At 43.0% G+C, this 15,866-nt stretch overlaps 1 protein-coding gene across 2 annotated transcripts; it reads right to left on the bottom strand.

The window, feature by feature from the left end:
* Nucleotides 1–439: 439 nt before the first annotated feature.
* On the bottom strand, nt 440–14,846 carry YWHAB (tyrosine 3-monooxygenase/tryptophan 5-monooxygenase activation protein beta). 2 transcript variants are annotated; one of them, XM_074843598.1, is made up of 7 exons: nt 14,723–14,821; nt 10,228–11,368; nt 6,598–6,898; nt 5,470–5,593; nt 4,245–4,408; nt 2,824–2,919; nt 440–2,334 (listed from the first exon to the last, which is right to left on the bottom strand). In XM_074843598.1, the coding sequence occupies exons 3-7, from the start codon at nt 6,889–6,891 to the stop codon at nt 2,278–2,280; spliced, it is 735 nt and encodes a 244-aa protein (XP_074699699.1). In that variant the 5' UTR covers nt 6,892–6,898; nt 10,228–11,368; nt 14,723–14,821; the 3' UTR covers nt 440–2,277. The 2 variants fall into 2 exon arrangements, with proteins under 2 accessions (XP_074699699.1, XP_074699698.1); XM_074843597.1 differs by lacking the exon at nt 10,228–11,368 and having other exon boundaries at nt 14,723–14,846.
* Between the last annotated feature and the right edge of the window lie 1,020 nt (nt 14,847–15,866).

Genomic DNA, 15,866 nt, shown 5'->3' with positions numbered 1-15,866 from the left:
GCCCGGAGCACATGCAGGGTGTAGTTCACTAGTGCAGCTGGGTGGACAGCTGGGCCAGCTGCAGAGTAACCCTGCACTCACAAGTGTGTGTTTAAAAGACTCCCTGAGAGCTTTAAATGTAGCCAAGAGATTTCTCTGATGTGCGGTGTGGTGTGTTCAACCACACAACATGCAAGTTAAATACATATTTATAGTTGCATTTCTTTTAAATCCTGCAATGACAATATATTATGACCTCAACAAAAATGAAGAGAACCAGTGTTTTCTACAAATCCGGGAGGGTGTGTGGGGACGTGTCTCTGCAAAGGAATGAGTAACTAAGTATTTGGAAACCATGAATCAACTCACACAATCCAAGATCTGAGCATTTAGTAAGTGTTGATTCTACTACCACATGGTTTTTGCCACTAGTATGGCAAAGATAACAGACACAAACAACTGATAAAATTTTTTTTTATTATTCACTTTTGAATTCTTTTACACTTTCCTGATTATTTTGTGTAAGGTGAAACTAGAACTGTTTAAAAGACATACACAAATCTAGTACATCAATAACCAGGTATTTCTTTTTGCTATACTATTCTCACAACCACGTGTGTGCTAGGCAATATAACCGTCACAGAAGCAAACTTTAGGCAGAATACTGGTCAGTAAAAACAAAGCGAAAAGAGCTACCAGATATACAGACAGGCTCGGTTCCACATTCACTACTGCATTTATCAAGCGCCAAGTATTAACTGCACAATTTGTTCAGCTAGTAGAGGGGAGTTTTAAAATCAGTGCATGAAATTCTCTTCAGCAGACAGATGGACAGACAAACAGATGGATCCTATACCTAAGTGGAATGTTGAAGGTATGGGGATGATACCGCGAGACTGATAGGTGACTATTCCTAATCTTTTCCACTGCATTATTCACGCAACTCTTACTAGGTTTTATTTAATGGGACATGTTTGAAACATAACTAGGTGAGGACGTTTGGAGCTCAAATATTACAAGTTACAAGCGTTACAGATGTGTAGGTCTGCATTCCAGTACAATAAATGGGAAATCCTGAATATTTGAGCCAGATCCCAGTACCACCAAAAAATGGCAGACAGGAGCTGAAGACTGCAACAGCACTGGCAGCTCTCAAACATCCAAGAAAGAAACCTGTCCTTGAGCAGGCTCAGGTCTCACCCACCAGCCTGACATCACCCATAATCAAAGAAAGGATGACGCATATGTGGGAGTCCAAAATTGCTTTAATGGAGTTCAAACAGCTGAGAGGGTCAAGGATGAACAGAGTCCAATGGGAGAAAAATTTCTATAAAGTGAACTTAAAGATGGCTCAGTGGATTACTTAAGAAGTTTTCAGGATAAATTCAAAACGGGAATACCATGGAGATTTCGATTCACCTAAGAGTAAAGTAATGCAAAAGTGGCAGATCACTTCATGCTATCATCCAAACTAATAAGGCCATTCAAAAAATTGAATCTTCTCCTATTGCAAGTCCATGGTAGTGAACCAAGAATTCTCACTACTGAAGAATATCTAAGGTATAATTAGGTAAGTTATTGCTGTGGGAGGGGCTTTAGTCATGCATGTCATATGAGCATGAAAGCACTTTTAGAAGTCAAATCCCAGTTATCTGCCAGTGTAAAGAGTTTGGAAATCAAGCTGCTAACTCCCCCGTTACCCTCCTCCCCAAAACAAACCCCATCCCCAGAAAGACAGGATTGACAAAGTGAGCTTTTGACTGAAAGCGGTGCCTCAGACTTGGTTACAAATGTCTACAGAGTGTGCCTGTTAAACTAACTCGTAGCAGTGTTACTAACTGGAATGCCATACATCGGATTGTTTTCCTTCCATGCCCCAGTGTCACAATAGAATCTCTATAACTTTCTGTACAACTTTACAACAGAATTGTACTTCGACTATTTTGGTGCCAAATTAAGCTCGCCAGAGTTACATAATTGATGTCTACTTTTCTACCAATAAGAGTTTTGCAAAGTCAATTGCAATCACAAAACCCATAATCACAGTGTTCAGTTAAAAATATAAACACGGTAATCATAACTGTAAATGGTCATAATAGGAAAGTTTGGAATGCCATTATAATAACCGACCTCCGCTTTAAGTACACAAAACACCAACCAACCGTTTTTACCCCACAGACAGTTTTTGCTACGTTGAGGTTGTGAAAGTCGATGTACTATTCTTTTTGCTTGTCGCACAAAGGGATATATGTGTAGGATACAGGGTGACATTGAACATATAGTGAAGCGTGACAGCCATTAGTTCTCTCCCTCCCCAGCATCCCCTTCATCTCCCTGGTTTTCCGACGTCCATAGCTGTAAGGAAATACAAACATATGTTTATGCTGAAAGCACGCAGTTAGTTACACTTGTCAGGAAAGGGAAGACAGCATAATGAGCAGTAGCTGTGCAATCTTCTCAGCTAAGAGCAATACAGAACTGATCTTAACAGTAAAGCTAAAGAATAATGAACTAGAAAATGAGTAGAGGAGAACAAGTAAAAAGCCAGCACAAGTTTACAAGCTCAACATAAAGCTGGCTGTTGAGAACAGACAAACGCCACTTTGTGTTACAAAAAAAAGCTGAGTTTGTTACAGCGGTTAACAAGTAATTTCTGGTTTAAAGAGGCAAGTCTGGTCTGGTTACAAAAAGCAGTGCAGTTAAGACATGCAGTTAATGCTTCAGAAAAGGCTTTTAATGGCACAGAACTACGCAAGTCTTCGGACATCGAGTGCCACTTAGCGGAGCCCAGCAGCCTAAAGAGGTAACAGCGCACAGGGCAGCGGTCTGCCCCGGGATACTTACAGTGAGGTTGTCCCTAAGCAGCTGCATGATCAGAGTGCTGTCTTTGTAAGACTCTTCATTCAGCGTGTCCAGCTCTGCTATCGCTTCATCAAATGCCTAAAAACATGCAAGACAAAGCACTTTCACACTCTGCTCTCTGAATTAACTTCTGCTTACACAGAGCTTACAGATTTGCCACATTACTATTCAAATTCTGTGATAAAAGTTTCCAGTATTTTCTTTTCCACTAAGAGACGTAAACTAAAGCGAGCACCAGATCACTAGATAACCAGCGGGAAAACATAAGTCTTCAGAGGGGTTCAGATTAAAGCCCAGAACAACTTTACTACCATGCCCATACCAAGTACTGAAGAGGCAAGCGCACTCTCTGTCATTCCAAAGAATGATTCCACAGCTTGAAGTTGGATTTAAGAACAACACTTAAAAGCAGTAATTTCATTAAAAATGAAGGCCTCACTGGTTTAAATTGGCAGTAAGAGACAAAGTCACCATTAAGGTGATATATATATATATATATAGTACATAAGTAAATAGGCAAGAAAATGTAAGACAAGGGTTTTTTGATGGTGGGGTGGAAGGTCATGGATTTCTTTTCAAAACAGCAAAGGAAATCTGGTATGTTCCTAGAGATTAATAAAGCCATTCTTCCCATTGATCTGTTACACATGAACACCCACGCTGCAAGTCTGATAGCCGAGAGCCATGAATAAATACTACTTCTTCATTCAGGTTTCAAACAGATGTAAGCACATTAACTAAAAAAGCAGGAACAGCAGCAGCATTTTACACAGCAAAACACCACTTCTTGTGTTATTGAAGTGTGTATTAAGAACACAAAGATTCACCTAATGCCATATTATTAAAGTTACTACCAGACAATTTTCACGGATGCAAAAAGCTCCATTTAGAAGGCTCTAATCCTATTTCAGGGAGAAGACCAAGTCAAAAATGACTAGCTATTTGTTTGGCACAACCCATCACACAAGCTCTTTTTGGCCTCTGGAGAAAGAGATACACGCATGCAGATATACAGGGACATTCAGGGCTATGACTGGAGCCACAAAGACAACACTTCATGTATTTGCTAAGTGTTCAAATGTAAATAAATATTTCACTTTAGGAGTGCTAAATTAATCCAAGTGTTTTCAAATTGGACACAAGCACATTCTAAGAGATTTAGATGGACATAAGAGGAGGCTCTTTGTCCCCCCTTTCATGGGATCAACTGCACTAGCTTTTCTTAAAGCTGAGCGAGTCTAGCTAACCTACCTGAAAATATACTACAATGAAAATATGTGAAGATGACAGCATTTTTAGGGAATTTGATATGAAAAAGCATAATCATCTATGACATGCTACTGCAACCATGTAATTGTCTCCTTAGCCTCCACAAAAATTGGTAATATGAAGGGTCTGCTTACCGTCTTTGCCAGATTACAGGCTTTCTCAGGAGAATTTAGTATCTCATAGTAGAAGACAGAGAAATTTAGAGCCAAACCGAGTCGAATGGGGTGTGTTGGCTGCATCTCTTTCTTGCTAATTTCAAATGCCTCCTGGTAAGCTTGCTGAGAGTTTGCTACCGTTGCTGCAAGAAGTAATTATAATCATATTAATGCACAGTACATCGCTGTACTTCACGGGGGAAGCTATTATATCCTTGGTCTAGACTACTGCGGCATCAGAAATTCATAAAATTACATACGCACAGATGCTTCTTTCAATGTTTTTAGATGTAAAAGCCTACCGCTGACTGATCTATTAAGGCAGAAATATTTGTTCAGATAAAGCTTTGAGATACAGAAATTTAGTTCAACATTTTTATAGAGACTTAAAATGAAATTTATTCAAAATAAATTCCAACTGATCTGAACACACACAAGTTCTACCAAAGTCAAAGTGTACTCTGATTAAACACTCACTTCCAGCCTAGCTGAAGAAGTAGCAGTTGTCAAAAACAAATCCAGACAAAATCATGTGGGGAAGAAGAGGTATCTAAACTACCTATTTAAACTGAAGGAAACATTTAGCAGGTAGGTCATTAACTTCATATTTCAGTTTGGGGTTTCAGAGGAAAGACAACAGCCCCTTCCTAGCTAATAGGTAACAATAAGCTCCAGAATGGCATCAAAGTAAGTTTGCAAGACATGGACTACATCAGACACTCGTTAAGAATTCAGGCACAGTTCAGCGTTACTTTAACATTTCAGGATTAATTGGCTTAGGACCCAGTAACCAAATATCCCATATTTACATGCAGAAAGCTTGCAAACAGTGAAGACTTGTGAGCTAAATCCATAGTTTAAACAAAAGATGATAGGAACAAAACGTTTTTCGTAAGAAAAAACACATTCTCCAGCAAAAGGATTTTACACTGCCAAATATGCTTGAGAATCAGTCACTGAGGTCAGGGGCTGCAAGCAGAATTTGATTGGTTTGATGAACATCTGTCAATCCATCTGTCAATCACTTCTATTAATCTCAGTGAAGTCTTTCTCTAAAAGTGACTTGCACTGCACACATCTTCCATACTACAGAGCAGTAGCAAAAAGAAATAAATACTTCATGTTAGGGAAAAAGAGCACAAGTATCTCTTATACTTTATTCTGCTCAGCCCCCAGCAGAATGAGAGATTTCATCTCTACTTACTTTGCTTATTGTCCCCAGATGCCACCTCCGAGAGGTATCTGTAGTAATCGCCTTTCATTTTCAAATAGAAGACCTTGCTTTCTGGCTGCGTGGCATTGACAATAAGGTATTTATCCAGGAGTTCCTGAGAAAGGAAACAACGCTTTCTTTTTCCAAGTCATAAAAATAATGTCTGAAACAGAGCCTTTGTTACAACAGTAAGCATGAACTGTTATTAACAATGACTTCTGTATACTCATGTGTTAACCACTTTGTCTACTGCTTTCTAAACTCAGAAAAAAAAAAAAGAGGAACTACTTGTATCCTAATCCCTGGAAAGCAGAAAACTTGCTGTGTTGAGGCTATCCACAATTCACTCCTGCAGAACCTAATGGCTACCTGGGTTTAAGACTGCAAAGATTTTCTTTGAAATACACTGATGCAAAGCTACGTCCATAACCAAGCCCATGAAAAGCAGCCGCTTGACATTAGCACAAATTTGGTCACTTTTGCTGCCACAAACTTGAATTCTACACACAGCAGTGAAATCATCCACAACAAACCGATACTATCTGCAACTCCAGCTGAAAAGCTGAAGAGTGGCACAGTCAGCACATGTGCATTCAGAAAGAGATGCAAAGACTGACAGTACTGACAGCAACTGCTCCTGACAGATCTTTAGCAAAATGAACAGCAATAAAAAGAATCCCTCTCGTCCAAGTGAAAGAAATAGCAAAACCAGTTTAGGGGAAGAAGTACATACCTTCTCCATTCAAAAAAGTACTAAACAAGACTCAGGACATCAGCATTCATTAATGAGAGAATTTAAATGGTAGGCCTTTTAGCAGGACTCATGCCAGTGCCCCAGACTTAATTTGTTTTCATGGTGACCCCTAGTCAGTAGCCTAATGATCTTCAACTGCCTTGTTTGCTTTTTTCTATTAATAAAAATAAATGCTCTTTTGTAACAAATTCCCTAAGAAACAAACTAGATGACTTAGGAGCTAGAATTGGACCCAAGTATGTGGCTATGCAAAATTATTCTCCCGCTAAGGTGCTGCAGTGTCTACAGCACTACTAAGATTCCTTAAGCCTCTCTGAAGAACGCTGCAGTACTAACTACTGTTATTTTTGCTGTTGGATTATTACCAGAACATCATTGCAGATATCCTGCAATTCAGCCTCAATTTTCTCACGATATTCTCTTCCCATCTGCTGTTTCTTCTCATTCCTCTCTGTTTTCTGTTCAATGCTGGAAATTACACGCCAGGACGAGCGACGGGCACCAACCACATTCTTGTAGGCAACTGAGAGTAGATTCCTTTCTTCATTGGACAGTTCATGTCCTTGCTCAGTGACAGCCTTCATAGCAGCAGCCATGTCATCGTAACGCTCAGCCTGTTCAGCCAGTTTGGCTTTCTGTACCAACTCACTTTTATCCATGGCTCTCCTGTAATTAGTGGGGAATAAAAATAGAGAAAAATATCTCTTGATTGTCTGCACTGTGGAACTTAATGCTGAAGGGTGAAGCAGAACTCAGGCACTATAAGTGGGAATCTATCAACTCTAATAAAGTCATATGAAGTGTTTATTTTTAAAAATTTATTTGATCTTTTGCCAAATATGTATAATTTCTATGTGTATATGACTAATCACAATCTTCAAGATACGTAAGCTTTATTCTTCAAAATGCAGCAAAATTCATATTGGCATTAAGCACAGCACATCAGTACGTTCCCCACGTAAATCTCTCCCCTTTCCTATACTGGCTGCAGCTCAGCCTGGGAGACACTGCATATGCTAACTCAAAAACCACCAGTTTTGGTTGGTTTCTTGGGGTTTTTTTTGTTTGTTTTCCCCCCAGTATTATACAACGGCAACTACTTAGGAGCACTGAAGCACTGGACAGCTCCTCCTGACCCTGAAGACTTCTTGCACTACAGGAGATGTTTCTGTGGGTTTAAATAACCCATACCCAGCAAAGCTGTAGCACTTGGCAACTATGGAAAGTACATTTATATTGTTTTGCCAGAAAACTGGTTTTTTAAATACATGCATCAACATACGTATAATGGACAATTCTGCACAGTTAGGATGGCTGCAATCTCAGGTTTTCAAAACCTTTTAAAAAACATTGACATTCACAAAACCCAAATGGGCCGTGGCCCACGTGATAGTAACTACTGCAAAACTAATTGCTTACATGGGAACAACTTGTTTATCATTTCTGATAACACAGTTTACCAACTGAAGCCAAGAAAAACACATCACATGACCATAAGGCCCCTGAAGAGCTTAAGCATTGAAAAATGAAGTTAGTATGAAATATGTCAGTGAGGCAGCTTGAGTGTTGCTTACTTCTACAAGACAATGCTAACATATACTTAACTCAGCCATTGGGCTGCCAACCTTATGCTCAACCACCTAGGGCCACATTCACAAGAGAACTTTAACAAGTTTCTTTGCCTTTACCAAAGTAAGTAGATCTCAACACCTCTCAAACTCTAAGTTGCCCCAAATTCATCTGTAAGATTTCTCCAGGTGCATAGGTTCACTTTTGGACAGACCCAGAACTGTTACTGTTGTCAGCACTGAGCAATAGTGTTCCTCTCCTTCTCCCTAAATCCCAGTCAGGACTCTCACTGTCCAGATAAGAAGTTTTCAGGCTGAAGCCTAACCCCCTAAAAACAACTTCTGAAAGAAAAATAAAAGACAAAGAGAACAGTAAGTTAACAATTGTCTTTTATAGGCTTCTGTTTGTTAGACAAGCACCTACAGTTCTCTTAGAAAGAGCCAACAGGCTGAAAGTGATTGCTGTGGCCTCTTCCCTGGCGCTCTCCTTTGAAGATCCCAGTCTGACAGGCTCCTGATGGAGAACATCTCACACACATGGTTCAGTTTGTATTTTAATCCAAGTATCACCTAGCACATTGTTACACAGGGAAACCAGGCGCCTATACTAAATCCTCAGCCAGGACAATGAGATGCAGACCCAAATTCCCACAGTGTGAATGAGCCATTTCAAAGTTCCCTACTGCCCAGGACAGTCCTAACTACAAAATTATTTTGGGATGAGCGTATTCAATCCCTCCAGCTGAAGGTACTCCACTTCATCAAAAAAAAAATAATCACCCAAGATATCAAGTCAAACGTTGTTACTTCACATGAAAGCTCTTGAAGTAAACCCAGCAACCAAATGTCCTACCTTCTATGTATCTGCAAGTCACACTCACTCCTGCTTGCGTTTGATCCTTGGTAGATCTAGCCTAATGCATCCATCCATGTAAGGCACTCAGTAAGGATACGTAACGCTAAAACCAGCCTCCTGGAAAGAGACCTCTTGCAGACTTGTAAGTAAAGTTGGGCTGCAGTTCAGTTCCATTTCAAATACTGCATTTAAACTAGTGGATTTTGGCACCTATTAAAAGGTGACACACAGACTTCAGATCGAAGCCCTCAACAAGACAGACTGACTGTGGGTAGCAGTGTGACAAGTTCTTGTAAGGCATGATTAATTTGGCTCTGTCTTTCCCCAGAGGCTTTTACCATGGCAATATGCTATGCCATCATTGGCTTCTTCAGACTTATCAAAAGAATAGCTCCTGAGGATGGAAAGGGGTAAGTGGAGTTTGCGATGTGAATTTTTTCCCCCAACTCTGAAGTGTATTGTAGTACTGATACACAACAAGCCTAAGGAAATCATCAGATCATCTACCACTGAGAGAACCCATCCCACTCTCAAACCTAGTAAATCATTCCCTTAACTCAGCAGTAAATTTACACTATGTGCTTAACGCAGGAAGCAATTTGAGAGTGGCATTTCTCTACCCACTCACTAAAATCTGAACACGTACAAAGTACACCTGAAGAATGTTTTTTATGTTACAAGAGCCAACTTTAAATAACAGGACATTTACACTAAACAGTTTCAGAGCATTTCTAGCTTCCTCACAGTCTGCACAGCTTCTAGAAGCATTTCTATTGCAACCATCTTATCTTTTCCTCTCCTTCTTATGGAATGTGAGTATTATGTAGAAAAAGCCTGCTTGTTGGAAGTCCACAGGCAAGTAGCTCCAACAGAGTTTACATTTTGCCACTGAAAGGTCAGTTTTATCTTTGATCTGCACTTTGCCAGTAGTGGTCTAATTTGTAGACAAGTCATCCATGCAGAATTCCATTTACAAATAGTATAGAGTTTAGTTTAGAGATGGCGCAGAGTTTGTTTTATCAAGCTCACTGACATATTTATCTTTAGATGCAAGTCAGTTCACAGCAGTCAGTGGGTTCATATAAGGACACATGAAGGAAATCACAAAGGGAACTGCAAGGGCATAAGGATGTAGTGGATAAAAGGTCCAGAAACCAGTTTAACATATCAATTATACAGGCAAAATACCAGCACAAAGCATTAGAATGTTGTTTCTCAGCCAACTTTCCTCAGTAATATAACTAATTTATGCACATCTTAAATGTAACTCAAACTGATTACTGAAGATGGAGTTCCTCAAAACTTCACTGGCTTAGTTTTGACATAAAAATTCAGTACACAGGGGCTTGAGTTGCTTACTTAATTAATCTTAATATCTGTACTGTCAGTAGGTTTGTTATGAAACACAAAGCATTATTCAATAACATGGATTTAACAGAACTTAAATGCAGTTAGAAAATCATTGCCCACACTAAAATATCTGCAGTCGACAGTAAGCCTACCATTATTTCGTTCACAGGGTGCTGCATAAAGGAACACTTAAAATCCTTATTTGATTCTCCATTGCTTACCTTGTTAGAAGCTTGGGGAGAGCTTTGCAGAGCTATGCTGGCTTGAGCTCCAAAAGAGGGAAGTGTTTGCCAGAAGGAAAAAAGATACAAGGAAAGGAGTGATGTTTGAAAAGGCAAAGAAGCAACTATCAGTTATAACTGGTCCCTCCCATAGAGGAGATGAAAGCCACACTCTAACAATGGATCAGTGTGCCACAGTCTGAAACAAGCAAAGCCTACAGCTAAAAATACTCCTAGGCCACAAACAGAAGCCATCTAACAACGGTTACCTGCAGCTAGGAGCGAAACACACAAAGGTGATGAACAGGAGGCTGACAGGAATGATCTATTCTAGCACTAACGAAGCCATGCCATGTCGGCAAGGGGGAAAGAGGGAAGATGGAAAAAGGAGCGGAGACGTGCAGATCACAGCCATGGAGGAGTCCTGACAGCTGCCCGTTCTAAGCAGAAGATTCTCATATTAGATGCGTTAATACATTTCAAATTCTTAAGACTCTGTCTTCTTAAGAATCTATTAAACCACAACTTAGTAGCCCTCCAAAAAGAAGTGGCTGGGCACTATTTCCAATAAGGAATGCCAACCACTAGCCAGCAGTTGCAGCTAATAGTACCAGATGCCAGAAATTTTAATCACCCTAAATCCCACACTCAAAATATAATTTTTTAATTATTTTTTCTCTATCTCCCATACAGCTCAAGTTCTTTCAGTCTCTCCTACAAATGCAGGATAGCATGTATACAGGTAGTAAATATGACAAGTGCTTACTTCCCACCCCCAGAAAAGCTTTACACCTGTGCACACAAGACTCAAACATATTACAAAGCATCAAAGGCAGAGAATCAAAGGTCATAACCTGTAAAACACATTAATCTGTAACTGCCTTGCTACTTTTAGTGGAAGATGCAGTAAGAAGGGGATGGTGGGACTGTCCTGGGAACAGCACCTTTGGTCACTACACCCACAGATCTTTCAAGAGGGGATGGACACACAGAACTGGAGGTTTATGTCTCAGTACCAGCTGAGGAGTAACACATACGGATTATGTTCTTCAGAAGACTGCAGGAGCTTGAGAACTACAGCCTACTGCTCAGCAGTTACTACATCTGCTTCGTAGCCTTTATTGTTTCCCATCTCGATGAGCTGTTTAGGACAAAGCCAAAACAGATCAGAAGTAACTGTGTTTAAAGTCTGCAGAAATCAAATGAAAACTGACACTGAAAAAAATGTGGCTTACATAACATATTGAACTGACAAGACAATACTAATAAGCCTACGTTGGCCTGAAGTCTGCTGCTCTTGATGACCTGTTCTTCTGATGCTAATTAAGTCATTGATTTTTGTGTACTGCTTTTCTCTTTATGGCAAGCATTAGAATCTATCAGACAAACACTTCCACTTTGTAAAAAAATTGGTGAGAAAGCAGTGCGATTACTGGTTTGATGTATCGGTCCCTCACGAGTCAGGTAGAGATGCAGGTTAACAGACCTGCATGGTTCACTGTGAAAAATTAATGTAAAACCAGATTTGGTGAAATGGGATGCAATTATACTTCTTGGTCACCAAGTCTGTAAGTCCATTCAAATTATGACAGGAAAAGCAGCAGACTGGTACAGAATTCGTAGTTCAATCTTCCAACAATACGTGAACATACCTTATCTGATTTCTGGATAGGCAATTCATTCCAAAATTAAACATTCACATGAGGTAAGTGATATTTTAAATTACAGTTCTATAATCGCAAAGAGTAAGAGCTTTGGAGATACTATTACTAAACCAAATGGAAAATCCTTCTCCATAATTCAGGTACACACATGCTGACACAAGTATCTGCATGATGTTGATGGCATTCACTGCCAAGTAGACATCGCTCCCAATAGATGTTCTTTACAGGAAAGGAATCAACTCATTAAATGAAATGCAAGGAACCTTCCTTGCTTTATCGTAGGATCAGGCATTTGATTTTATATGTTGGGTTTATTTTGGTTCCCTCAAAGGCTACCATGTATTGTTAAATAACTGATTAGAAAAGGAACATGTCTGGTAAGATCTGAGCAGTGAAATCTTCCACAACTGTCTAGAGCTTGGGTATAACAAGTTCAGTAAACATAATGAGGGAAAAAGGAAAATGACTTCATAGTTGTGATATTCTTGCTGACCTTGTGCAGCACATAACTTTAGCCTCCTCTGAATCTACTGATTAAGTGTACACCTTGGCCTTCAGCTCAAATCTTTATGCAAATGTTCAGATAAAATTAACATTCCGTAAAGCCATGCCTAAACCTGCTCTGGCCATCTTCTGCCATCATTACTTATCGCTTCCTAAAACTGACCAATATAATTTTTGAAGAAAATGACATTCAACTGTTTTCAATCTCCATTGATAATTATGACATTTCTATGACAAGTACCAATAGTGTGTAGGAATACTGATACTGTATGGAAAACTTAAATTTAGTGACAGTAGCCTTGTTCTTCTTAATGTCATTTAAATGAGGGACCACAGGCTGAAAAGCACTGCGCTGCTACACACCTATGGCACTTCACACAGGACAGCTGCAGGTGGAGACAAGCACACAGTTCCAAAGTACAATATACTTACATGGTAACACCTTTCTGTTCCAACTAGCAGAATTGGTTTTGGGTAGAGTCCAGGTGGAAATAGTGAGTTATCCCAAAAAATCTTCCCCCAGGCATAAAGTTCATGCCAAACTAATGCATTCATATCACAGGTAAATCACTTTTGTTAATAATAAACTGAGAGTATTTGTATTACAGGGTGGGGCAAAAAGAGTGGCCATATAGAAGACACACTACTATAACGCCTAGTCTTCCTGGGATTTATTAGGATACCAGACGGATTAGAGTACTAACTTTTCACCTCATTATTCAAATCATTATTTACTTAACTCCTCCTCATCTGAGTTTATTCACATGCAGTACAAAAAGCTGCATACTGGCAAAGCCATGCTTAGGGGAAAAAAAAAAAAAAAAGACTCAACATCAAAATAGCAGAGATCAGAACATGCGGTACTGACATAATGAGGTTGAGAAAACTGCACTAGGCCCATCTGTGCAACGAGTCTACCACTTTATTGGTACCAATTTAATAAACAAAATATTATACAGGCTATATTTTTGCAGTCCTTTAATATGAAGAGTGAAGAAGGCACTAGCATTCTTGTTTTCTCTTCTAGACCAGTTTATGCCTCATTATTATTTTAAAATAAAAGCTTTTATTTTCATAAAAAAGTACTAAAATTTCAGACTGAGGTGTCCTGCAGCAGTGGATGTGTAAAGACACAAATATTCCTACAGTCCCTGAAGCTACAAAACCTTACAAATGTTCTCAAACTCTCAGGCATTTTTATGTAAGAATTTAGCTTTTATGGTGTTGCACGATGCACAGGTTGTTTTCCTACCACCAGAAAAGGTATTTTAACTAATAACGAGGAATTTAGCTGAAAGCAACCAATTTATATTGTGATCTCTGCATTAGATCTCTGTTAGCATTTTGCTCCCATATGCTAACACAGGGACTGTATGCCACTGACATTTGATCATCCCAATTAACATCTGATTATACATCCCTCAAATAAAACCTAGCGTTGTTAGCTTTGGGTTACTGCCCAGCCTTTTTGGAGACTGGGGCTGGCTTGCAGCAACCTTCTTTCCCTCTGGAGTCCTCCCTCAACGTATCTCTATTCCCAAATGGACACAAATGATCAAAATTGGAAAATAATTAAAAAAAACGTTTCCTTCTAAAGCGTTCACGACATTTCCGTGATCGCCATCGGTCCGACGTGAGCAGGCTCATACCAGCCGGCAGAGACGGCACCTCCCCGCTCACGCTGGAAGGGCCCCGCGTTTCGGCAGGGCCCCGCGCTCCCGCTTTCCTGAGGCTGCGGGGACGCCCCAACCCTTCTCCCGGGTTGGGGTCGTGAACGCGGGAGCCTTCGGGAAGAGCAGGGCTGTGGCCGACACCGCCCCCGGCGCGGAGGGGCTCGCCTGCCTCCCGCCGCCGGCCGCTCGGTACAGGTGTGCGCCGCCGGCCTCGCCCTCCGGGGAGCAAGTGACTCACCCGGGGCGGGGCAGGGCCGGGCGCCGGGGGAGGAGGCGGCGCCGCCCGCTCGGGCTCCGCAGCGGCAGCCGAGGGAGGGTCACACCGTTACTCGGGGCGGGGAGGAGGCAGGGCCCGCCGCCCCCCTCCCCCTCCCCGCGGGGACCCTCCCGCAGCCCCCGCGGCCTGCTCCGGCCTCCGACGGCCCCACCCCGCCGCGGGGCTGCGCCGGCCCGGCCGGTGGGCAGGAGCGGGCCCGGCCGGCGGGGAGCCGGGGCGGGGTTGGGGGGGGGGGAAGGGCAGGCCGGGGAAGCCTCCCCCGCACCCTCCCTCGGGCCCGCAGCGGCCCGGCGCGGCCCAACCCCAGCGGCAGAGGAAGCGGGCAGGAGGGGGGGGAAGGCCGGGCGGGGCGGCGGGGAGGGGCCCGGGACCCTCACCTGGCGGGGGCGGCGGCACCGCGGCCTGGAGGATCCCGGCGGGCGAGGCGACTGGGAGCGCGGCGGCCGCTCGGCGCACGCACACACACCCTGCGGCGCTGCGGCCCCGCTTCCGGCGCCGCCGCCACGCCCCTTCCGGCGCCGGCGGCGCCACCGCCCCTCCCGCCTCCCCATTGGGCCGGGGCGGCGGGCGCCAGCCGGCTCTCGGTTGCTATGGCGACAGGAGGGGCTCAGCCCCCCGCCCCCCCCCCCCGTCCGCCGTGTGGTTGTGTTCCCCCCCCGCCATCCCCTTCAGCCCCCTCAGCCCCCGCCATCCCGCCTCGGGCGGGCCCGGCGCGGCCCCACCGGCCCAGAAGCGCCCACCGGCGCCCGGGGGAGCGGGGTCGGGCCGGCCGGAGGGAACGCGCCTTCCCTCAGCGCGGCGCTCCCGCCCCCAGGCGTGGGGGTGCGGGGAGGCCGAGGTGGCCGAGGGGCCTGTCTGCCCCCGCCCGTTGAGTAAACCCAGGCAGAAGCGGGCCTGCTCGCTCCGTCACGCCCCGGCACCCCTCAGACTGAGCTCTTTGTCTTGGTGGAGCTCGTTCCGCACACGTAGGGCAATCCCTGGTCAGTGCGACCGCAAGGAGAGGAGGGCTGGGCATCCAGGGCAGAGCTGCTCCGGCTGGGAAGTGCAGCAGCTTCAGCGTTTTGGGTTTTCTTGCCATTTCTCACTACTGTTCTCTGGCTGAACCTCACATTTCCACAGACCACAAGCAATGGGTGCTATTCTGTGCGCCATCATATAAATGAAAGTTCACAAATGCTTTGAATCGCAAGGCCACCTTTAAACACTGTTTTAGTGGTGGTTCCTCCCTACAATTTAAATTGCATGTTTTCACTGAAAACCCAAGATCCTTATCGGCTAGGTAACTTTTATGCAACTGTAATAAATGACATTTACTAGAGAAATGGCGAGAGAGCATTTCTGGGGCATGAGGAAAAGTCTAGCTTCATCTCCACAAAGGAATCCAAGGAAAAGAGCTCAATTTTATAACGCATGTAATCCTTTGGCTAAGAAATAACTGAACCCACAGCCCCCGCCGCTCCCAAGTCTCAAGTTTATAGCAGCACCACTTGTCAAAGCATTATTACTGGGGCTGAAAGGCAC

This window comes from Strix aluco, chromosome 17 (assembly GCF_031877795.1).
Source record: "Strix aluco isolate bStrAlu1 chromosome 17, bStrAlu1.hap1, whole genome shotgun sequence".
In the NCBI taxonomy this organism is placed as follows: domain Eukaryota; kingdom Metazoa; phylum Chordata; class Aves; order Strigiformes; family Strigidae; genus Strix; species Strix aluco.
Note: the sequence above shows the minus strand (reverse complement) of the source record. Positions and strands in the feature narration are given on the sequence as shown.

Excerpts from the sequence above, each read along its gene's own strand:
- YWHAB (XM_074843597.1), bottom strand. The coding sequence starts at position 6,891 with ATGGATAAAAGTGAGTTGGTACAGAAAGCCAAACTGGCTGAACAGGCT. Across the intron at positions 4,409-5,469 it reads ATCTGGGGACAATAAGCAAA|CAACGGTAGCAAACTCTCAG; the intron begins GTAAGTAGAGAT and ends TACTTCTTGCAG. Across the intron at positions 2,335-2,823 it reads TGCTTAGGGACAACCTCACT|CTATGGACGTCGGAAAACCA; the intron begins GTAAGTATCCCG and ends ATTTCCTTACAG.